The sequence below is a fragment of the Mobula birostris genome, chromosome 3, assembly GCF_030028105.1.
Source record: "Mobula birostris isolate sMobBir1 chromosome 3, sMobBir1.hap1, whole genome shotgun sequence".
NCBI lineage: Eukaryota > Metazoa > Chordata > Chondrichthyes > Myliobatiformes > Myliobatidae > Mobula > Mobula birostris.
In genome coordinates, this window is record NC_092372.1 from 172,821,230 (window position 1) to 172,831,669 (window position 10,440).

The following is a 10,440-nucleotide window of genomic DNA, read 5'->3' on the forward strand; positions in this document are numbered from 1 at the left end:
AAGCAGATGAGTGCAAGAAGCTACCCTATGTAGATCCAACAGCTGAAGCTCAGTGAGGGGGCTGGAAAACCAGCATTGGTCCTGTGAAAGTGGGTTGTAGGGGACTTATAGCCACATCCACCATCAAATTGCTGAAGGGGCTAGGGATCTCCCTCATCAGATGCTGCTAGTATGTAAGGTACTTCAGCTTTTTCTGCAATAACTGTAATATATCAAACCCTATATAATAAATGTTTTGAATGAATTGTTCTCCTGCCTTCTCCCCATCCCTTTGATGCCCTTACTAATCAAGAACCTATGAATCTCCACTTTAAATATACCCAATGACTTGGCCTCCACTTTCATCTGTGGCAATGAATTCCATGGATTCACCACCCTCTGGCGAAAGAAATTCCTCCTCATTGTTCTGAAGGGACATCACTGAATATTGAAGCTGTGCTCTTTGGACCTAGACTCTCCCACTATAGGAAACATCCTATACAAGTCCACTCTATATATCAATATTTCATATTGACCTTTAACCAAACACTTTACTAAGATCCATGAAGACAACATGCAAAGCTCTACCTTCAACAATTACTTTTATCACCTCCTTGAGTCAAATCAGCAAGACATGGCTTGCTCTACACAAAGCCACACTGATGCTCCCTAATTAGGCCAGTTTTCCAAATACTCATCAGTGGGTTCTCTGGATCCTATCCAAGTCCTAACTCAGCATCTTCCCCCACGACTTATGTTGGTTATCCAAAATGACAGCATGGAAGACACAAATATCAATGTAGGACTCATCACACATGGTCCAATCTCCAACTTTACATTTATAGCTTTGTAAGACGGTTGAAAAATTCAAGACTAGAAGGCTGTGCTGGAAATGTTTGTAAAGGCTGGGTATATCCAATTTTGTGGATATTATGGCAGGATCAAGGATTCATCTGGCAAAATTACAAAAATCATTTTTTAGAAGATACTTTATCTGAACACAGGTGTAAAAGGTCCCCATCTTAACTCTCAGCATCAACGATTTCAAGATGAGGTGGCTATTGTATGAACTTCACTACTGATCCAATCATTTATATTATTGTACTTGACAGAACAAAAAGAAAGGGTGGATTAAGTGACAAGTCAAGTATAAGTAAAGTTTGAGAATGAAAACAGAAGGCAAAGAGCAAAGAGATGACAAGCTTGTTCAACTTAAGCTTAATTAAAAATTCTTCATTTAACGTTACATTTATTTCAGCTAATTTTATAGTTCTAAATGAACTCAAATTTCCTTGGCCAAATTCATACAGTGATTCTTAGACAACAAATGACAGTCATCATCGAACCATCAGGAGTAACGGCTGAGAATTGATAATAAGTATGATGGCTGGAAGTAAGCACCTGGTCTATAAGTCTTGTACAATTGACCTTCAAACGAATCAAATTGACTTTATTACTTACATCCTTCATATACATGAGGAGTAAGAATTTTTACGTTACGTCTCCGTGTAAGTGTGCAATGTGCAATTTATAGTATTTTATAATAAATATTATGTACAACAGGATAGTCAATAACATAGAAATATAGTTGCGATAGTATGAATTAACCAGTCTGATGGCCTGGTGGAAGAAGCTGTCCTGGAGCCTATTGGTCCTGGCTTTTATGCTGCGGTATTGTTTCCCGGATGGTAGCAGCTGGAACAGTTTGTGGTTGGGGTGATTCAGGTCCCCAATGATCCTTCAGGCCCTTTTTATGCACTTCTCTTTGTAAATGTCCTGAATGGATGCACTGAACTGTCCGCACCACTCTCTGCAGAGTCCGGCGATTGAGGGAAGTACAGTTCCCATACCAGGCAGTGATGCAGCCAGTCAGGATGCTCTCAGTTATGCCCCTGGAGAAAGTTCTTAGGATTTGGGGACCCATAACAAACTTCTTCAGCCATCTGAGGTGAAAGAGGCACTGTTGTGCCTTTTTCACCACACAGCCAGTATGTACAGACCACATGAGATCCTCATTGATGTTTAAAGCCAAGGAACTTAAAGCTGTTCACCCTCTCAACCCCAGATCCATTGATGTCTATAGGGGTTAGACTGTCTCCATTCCTCCTGTAGTCCACAACCAGCTCCTTTGTTTTTGCGACATTGAGGGAGAGGTTGTTTTCTTGACACCACTGTGTCAGGGTGATGACTTCTTCTTTGTAGGCTGCCTCATTATTATTTGAGATTAGGCCAATCAGCGTAGTGTCATCAGCAAATTTGATTATCGGATTGGAGCTGTGGGTGGTGACACATTCATGGGTATGGAGGGGGCTTAATAGCCCTGAGGGGCACCTGTGTTGAGGGTCAGATGGGCAGAAGTGAGGGAACGCACTCTTAGCGGCTTGAACTAGAAAAAGATTTAAACCACGTTTATGCAAATTCAGTAAATTCAATAAAGATTCGTGAGAACTGGAAAATGACAAATATAGCCTCCCTATTATCTCAGAAAAGCAGCTAAAAGTAGAAGACCAGCAAGTAAATAGAGATAATATAATGCCATTAACAAATGCAACCCACATACTGGATCATTGTCATAAATCAAATGTCAGTGCAGTCAAACAGATATGCCCACTTATTGTGAATTGCTATGGAAACAGCTGGAAATCATTGAAATCCCACTGAAGAGACAAGTTAAGTATTAATTCCAAATATAGGCTCATTCTTGTCGCTATATGATTGTGACTGAAATTATAGAAGCAACAATTTTTTGTCAATTAACGGGCTTGAAATTATTCTCCCAGTCCAAGTTAACACTTTCTGTAACAATTCTAATGCAACCTGCACCAGTCAAAAACTGAACAGCAAAATATCTGATGTGCTATATTAAATAATTATGCAGAACTGTCAATGCAATTTTGTCCTTGTATCATCAAAACTCAACTAGCATTGATAAAGGGGTCTTAACATTGCAAGGTCTCTCCTACTTTTGATTCTACTCTCACATGATACACTTGACCCTTTCAACTATTTATTCCAGAACTTTCTGAAGTGTTGTGGCATATGGTTCTACACAATGGCTTCTCTACAAGTAAAGGTTTAAACGCAATGGGTCTTGCAATCATATTTGCTGCATTTGCTGTTCTCACTGTGGCCATTCTACTGGTTATGGAAGGTCTTTCTGCATTTCTACATGCCTTACGTCTACACTGGTGGGTACATAAGAATATTTAATATTATATCTGACTCCTGTTTATAAATTAAGTAACAATTAAAATGTTTGTGATTATTTCAGGGTATAAATTAACATGTCAGTAATTCGATCCCCAAAAACTGAATGTAAAGAAGAGTTTAGTCACTTTGCCCGATTACTTAAGGGGGTAATTATGACAATTATTTCTGATTAATAGTTGTTTTAAATGTGAACCAGTTGCTTGAGGATTTGACAACTAGGGCAGAACAATTCATTCAAACATTTTGGCTGAGGCCAAAGAAACAGGTAAGAAGGGTAGGTTTTTCCTTTTGTTATTGCTGATTTGGTCTTGGTTGCCCATTGTACAGTGCAGGCAGGATGGCAGATATGGCAGTGGAATGCTCCTCCTGTGGGATGTGGGAATTCATGGCCTCCCTGAGAACTACACCAGCAGGAAGTGCAGCCAACTCCAGCTCCTGAAAGATCACATTAAGGACTGGAGGTGGATGAACTAAGGATCATCTGGGAGGCAGGACAATTGACAGATTAGGTAGAGCGGTGGATATAGTGTACATAGATTTCAGTAAGGCATTTGATAAGGTTCCCCACACAAGGCTCCTTCAGAAAGAAAGGAGGCATGGAATCCAAGGAAACCTTCCTTTGTGGATTCAGAATTGGCTTGCCAACAAAAGGTTGTATTTGGTTCGCATTCTGCTTGGAGGTCAGTGAATAGTGGTGTTTCACAGGGATCTGTTCTGGGTCCCCTCCTCTTTGTGATTTTTATAAATGACCTGGATGAAGAAGTGGAAGGAGGGGTTAGTAAATTTTCTGATGACGCAAAGTTTGGGGGTGTTGTGAATAGTCTGGAGGGTTGTCAGAGGTCCTAGCGGGACATTGATAGGATGCAGAACTGGGCTGAGAAGTAGCAGATGGACTTCAACCCAGATAAGTGTGAAGTAGTTCATTTTGGTAAGTCTGATTTGAAGACAGAATATAATATTAATGGTAAGACTCTTGGCAGTGTGGAGGATCTGAGAGATCTCGGGTTCCATGTCAATAGGACATTCAAGGCTGCTGCGCAGGTTGACAGTGTTGTTAAGAAGGCGTATGGTGTGTTGGCATTCATCAACCATGGGATTGAGTTCAAGAATCGTGAGGTAATGTTACAGCTATATAAGACCTTGGTCAGACCCCACTTGGAGTACTGGGGTTCAGTTCTGGTCACCTCGCTAGAGGAAGGATGTGGATACGGTAGAGAGAGAACAGAGGAGATTTACAAGGTTGTTGCCTGGATTGGAGCACGTACCTTATGAGAATAGGTTGAGTGAACTTGGCTTTTTCTCCTTAGATCAATGAAGGATGAGAGGTGACCTGATAGAGGTGGATAAGATGATGAGAGGTATTAATCGTGTGGATAGTCAGAGGCTTTATCCTGGGGCATAGTTTTAAGGTGCTTGGAAGTAGGTACAGGGGGGATGTCAGGGGTAAGTTTTTTTACGCAGAGAGTGGTGGGTGCCTGGAATGGGCTGCCAGCGATGGTGGTGGAGCCGGATACGATAGGGTTTAGGTAGATATATGGAGCTTAGTAAAATAGAGGGCTATGCGCTAGGGAAATTCTAGACCAGTTTCTAGAGTAAGTTACATGGTCAGCACAACATTGTGGGCCAAAGGGCCTGTAACGTGCTGCAGATGTCTATGTTCTATATTCTATTATATAAGGTTTGATATATTACAGTTATTGCAGAAAAAGCTGAAGTACCTTGCATATTAGCAACATCTGTTGAGGGACAAAGAGCATCAATATTTCAGGTCAATGACTCATCTTTGGAATTTTTCATTATATTTGTTCAGATTTCTACCATTTGCATTTTTTCTTTTGGAATGCACAGACATGTTTTTCTAAAAATCATCCTTTCCCATCATGCTTTTGCTGTTATGGCAATTCTAATGCCTTTCTCTCATTAATAAAGCACATTCAGCTCCTAAGGCAGGTGGGTCTGTACATGAACTTCTGGAATTCATCTACCACATACCTTTTAAAGTGAGGCCTTGTTTCCTGTTCTTGTCTAAGCTCTCCCTGAAGAGTTCTTTCTGAGGCTTTCATTAATTCTGTCCTTGCCTTGGTCCTAACATAATACAATCTCGTCCGATTATCCACAATTTAATTACAAAAAATCTCTATTTTATAGAATAACCAGGAATAGACAAGTAAATTGTTTTTAATTTTCCAGAATTCCCAGATTTGGGGAAAGATACCCTTAGATTAGAAAATAGCATGGAAGAGAGTGAGTTGGAAACAATGGGTCAGAAACCACAGTCTTAGGGAAACTATTTGGAGTTTTTGGTAAATATGTTCTTGCAGCATACTTTTAAATGTTCCAGCCTATCAGGTAAAGTCAACGGGGTTTTGTGAAAGTCAAGTCAGGTTTGATCATTTATTGGAGTTCTTGGAAAAAGTAACATGTGGTGTGAATAAAGGGAAACTTGTGGATGTTCTATAGTTAGGCATTCAGAAGGTGCTGCACGAAAAGTAATTGCAGAAAATAAAAGCTCATAGTATAGGAAGTAACATATAGGCATGGATAGAAGATATGAAAACAAAGGGTAGGCATAAATGAGTCTTTTTGACACAATATAGCTAATGGTGTTTCACAGGGATCAGTGCTTTTACAATTTATATAAATTACTTTCATGAAGGCTCTAAAGCTATGGCCGCTGGATTTGCTGATGACACAAAAATAGACAAGATGGAAAGATATGGAAAGGACATCAGGAGGCTATAATGTTAGGCCTGCACAGGCTTGCACCTCCCAGTCTTCAACCAGCTAACAGGAGTCATTTCAAACACATCACCTGCAACCTATTTAAACCCAGTTTCCATCCACAGTCCTTGTTCACCCATTGAACCAACCATCTGCTCCTAGTCTTCACTTACCTTATTACCTGTGAGTTTAGTATCGGTTCTCTTTCTTATGGCCTCTCATGGCTTGTCATTTTGCAGTTGATTATTAAAGGTATCACTCACTGCTAAGTCATCTCTGCTGCTCTGTTTCTGGGTCAAGTAATCCTCTACATCTCCTCACGTACAAAGCATAGGGTTAAATTAAATAAGTGGGCAAAGATATGGCTAATGGGATATAATATATGAAAATGTAGCAGGAAAGATAATGAAATGCATATTATTTGAATGATGCAATTTTGCAGAGTTTTAAGTTGCAAAGGGATCTGGTTGTCATAGACCACCAGTCACAAAAGGTTATTTGGCAACTCCAGAAAGTTATTAGTAAATGTTATTGTTTGTTGGTGGAAATTGAATACAAAAGGGGGACAATTACACTTCAATGTATAAGGTATCACAGTGAGTTGAGTGCCCTTCATAGAATATTGTTCTTCTTAGTTAAGGAAAGACATTAATGCACTGGAAGCAGTTCAGAGAAGGTTTACTAGACCAATTTCACAAATGGGCTGATTAACTAATAAAGGGAAACTGAATAGTCTGGGCTTGTATCCAATGGAGTTTTGAAAAATGAGAGGGAATGATTGAAACATAAAAGATCTTAAAAGGTCCTGGCAGAGTATATGTGGTGGTGATATTTCCTATTGTAGAAGAATCTAGAACTAGAGTTCATTCTTTCAAAATAAGGGATTGTCAGTAGAAGACAAAGAAGAGATCATTATTTCCCCTCAGAGGATCACAAATCTTAGAGCTCTCTTTTTGAAAAGGTGCTAGAATATTGTACAGCAGAAATTGATAGATACTTAGTAAGTGAGGCATGTGAAAGTTTACTGCAGACAGATTAGAATTTTGAGCTGAGCTTACAATCAAATCAGTCACGATTTTATCAGTGAACCAGGCTTAAGAGGCCATATAGTCTCCTCAGAGCTTTAACTTGTTCAGGAAGTCACTGCACTATTACAATCATGGTTTTACCATCCACTGCTCCAACTGGCAGTGATGGTTAAATTTAGTAAGCACATCAACTCCAAGCAACCATGTCTTCATATCTCCCACACTGACACTCTAACATTCACTTCTCGTGATTCCTTCCCTCTGCTCAGAGGTCTTTACAGAAACTTTTCAACCATCGATTCTGTGCTTCACAAAATTTTCATCTCATCCCTTCTATGGCAGAAAAATATTACCTCATTTCTAGCCTCCTTTCCTTCTCTTGTTGTTGCCTTCTGAAATGCCCTCATTCGTCCAGGCTCATATTTGATTCTCTCCAATAAAATTTGCATCCTTCTAGCCATACAAAGCAATGGAAAGCATTGGTGTAACATCAAACACAATTTATTATTTTCTTTCTTCAACCTATGATAATATCAACCACAGCATCTTTCTCCAATATCTGTTGCTCTGACTAGTGAAATTGCCCAATTTAAATTTATTCGCCCTGTCTGATCAAAACAAGAATTTCCTCTCTTCCAAACCTCACACCATTGCATCTTAATTCCCCAATGGTCACTAATTTCCTTTTTTCAAGATCTCACTTGATCTTGTCCCAGTTTTGGCAGGGTATTTCTGCAACACCCAAAAATAGATGACCTGCAAATTCATCCATCTAAATTCTGAAACCCTGCAATCACCAGCCTCGCCCCATCTATGTTACCTTACTAAAATTTCCATCTCCTCCCAGACTATAGTCAAATACAAACTAAACAAGATGGACCCTCTGTGACCTTGAGCTGAGATTTTGATTCCACGTTCTCTCCACCACAAAGCCCCTTTGTTTTTGCCTCTGCACCATAACACCGTTTTGTCTTTTCCTCAGCTAGTCTGCCACAGAAATTCTCTGCCATGCTTCTTTCATCTCTGCATTTAACTATTCCAATGCTTTTGTTTGTAAGCTTTCCTTCCATCCATCTTAAACCCCATCTCATCCAAAACTTTGCTGCTCACATTCTGTTATCTTGTAGTCCATAACAAATCCCCAATGGCCTGTCCATGCTGACCTACATTCCTCCTTTCCCTCTGTACCACAATGTTCTCAGCTTTTCATTTAAATCCTTTCATAACTTTATTCTTCTTTGTTTCACTATCTTCTTCCAGCATATGGATCTTTCCAAACTCTATTTATATAGCACTTGTAGCTTCTGTTAACCCAGCTTTGGCACCTGTGCCTTCAGCTATCTAGCCCTACATTTGAGAATTCCTTCCCAAAATACTTCTGCTTCTTCCCCACTTACCACCTACTATCTTAACAAAACATTTGCAACCCTCTTAACAACATTTTTGGCTCAGCAGCTATCATTTTAACCTGAAGTTTCTGCAATCAGCAAAACGTTTTCCTTCAATAAAGGCACTGTATAAAGCTGCAAATGCTAAAATTACTGTGCTGTTGTATAAGAAGTATTGCCAGCTTAGGAGTTATATTCTCTGCTAAAAGAATAAGTCTTCCCAGGGAAGTAGATGTCTCTATAGACATAACCCTGACCTATTTTACATTCATCAGTTCAATGAATTGGACAACTTGGAATATTATTGAAATTGCTTAGAGATTCCATAGTTTCTCCATTTATATTCATCCCATAGCTTCTGCCACCGATGTGCAATCCTTGCACATTGGCAGCAGAAACTAAACCCAGAAGGTAGAGTATATCTTCCCCTTTCAATATAGGTAATCTCAGAAAATGTGTTAAATCAATAAATCTCTGCTCTGAAGCTGCAACTCACAGTTGAACCAAAGGAGGGGAGGGAGTACAAGGGAATAGAGAGAGCTTTTGGCTTCATGCCAAAGACAAACCTCTTAGCTTTCAACAAACAGCAATGTGTGCATTGATTCTGCCTAATCACCAGGTATTTTATCTTCAATTGCAGCAGCAATACTTGTTATAGCAAAGGTGACAGTCTCAATTAATTTATGCCACAGGCTCTTTCAGGAACCCCAAAGGGAATATGGCAGCATTGCACAAAATTGACAATTTATAATAGTACTGAAGAGATGACAGATGCTCTATCTTTAAAAATAGTGAGATGCCTCTAGTTATCCAAATCACAAAAAACATAAATTGTCTTCAGTAATTGTATTACAACATTGCTGGACTTCTCTCTTTTGTACTGCATTAATATTATCAAAACAACATTAAGGTACAATCTTGTCACATGCATCTCTGCTTCATTGTGTAGATCGGCCTCAGTTTCAGACAAAAAAAAAACCTGTAATGACTGGAATATTCCCTTGCCTGAACTCAAAATGTTTTAATGTTATATCAGAAAAAAAATGAAAAATAGTTCCCAGTTAAATAATGTTTTAGTCAAATATACAGCAACACCATGTTAACATGTTAATTCATGAGCCATTCTCTGAGATATACCTGAAGCAACTCTGGGACAAAGAAAACGGTCCTCATACACATATTCCCATAACAATGTGTACTGAGTACCAGTTTAAATATGGTGGATCCCAGCAGAAGCAAAACAAAAATGTAGAACTAAAATGAGAATATCCCTTAAGTATATTATAAATGTGTTCACATGAGGGAGCATTTGCAAGAACTTACATTGCACATTTTCTTCTTTTTGACTTTAATATTGAAATTATGAGAAATAATATAGCATCAGCTACTGATAGCAGAAATAACTGCAGCTTGACAAAATTTTCATTTTACAGATCAATGCTGTTCTACAGAAAATATTCTTATCATCTTGTTCCCTTTGCTGGATTTGTATCAAATTGTCTTCTTTTTTTTCTTGTAGGGTGGAATTTCAGAGCAAATTTTACAAAGGATCAGGTTATAAATTTATCCCCTTCTCTTTTACAGACATCTGTAAAAGATAAATTAGCAATGAATGGCTTCATCATCTATCAGTTATTTCTCACAATGTATGTGACTGAAGCGCTATAATGTATAAGAATATTGTTGTCCTATATTGTAAAATATAGCAAACTATGTATTTTGTAGTGTCAAATGTAAACAGAAGATTCCAGCATAACTGGTACTGTAGATGCAAGTACAGGTTGTATTACTCCTCAAGCTCATCTGCATTCCTCAAGGTCACAACTGATCCTAAACTTCCCACCCAATTCCCAAAAATGTGATGCCTTAGAGACTAAAATGGGATCAGTCCCAGTGTAAACATGCACAGTTGCTTGATGCTAAGAATTCTGAGAAAATCATGTACTATAAAAAACGCTGTTACTGCATCTCATTGAAAATGCATTGTAGTCAAGTGCTTTGAAATGGAAGTATTCAGAATGATATTAATTGTGATTGTTATAAATGTTTCTGTCCCGTTCAGTATGCAAATGAGTTAATTAAAAATGTCAGCCCTTGTGATCAGCTTAATGAAT

General features: G+C 38.7%; 1 protein-coding gene across 1 annotated transcript in view; it reads left to right on the forward strand.

Annotated features, from left to right (window-relative positions):
• Positions 1 to 9,927, forward strand: part of LOC140195710 (V-type proton ATPase 116 kDa subunit a 1-like) — a 106,926-nt gene extending 96,999 nt beyond the window's left edge. Inside the window, exons 20-21 of the mRNA XM_072254420.1 lie at positions 2,996 to 3,167; positions 9,846 to 9,927. Of these exons, the coding sequence (XP_072110521.1) occupies positions 2,996 to 3,167; positions 9,846 to 9,927 (254 nt within the window). The remainder of the gene's footprint in view (positions 1 to 2,995; positions 3,168 to 9,845) is intronic.
• Positions 9,928 to 10,440: the final 513 nt, after the last annotated feature.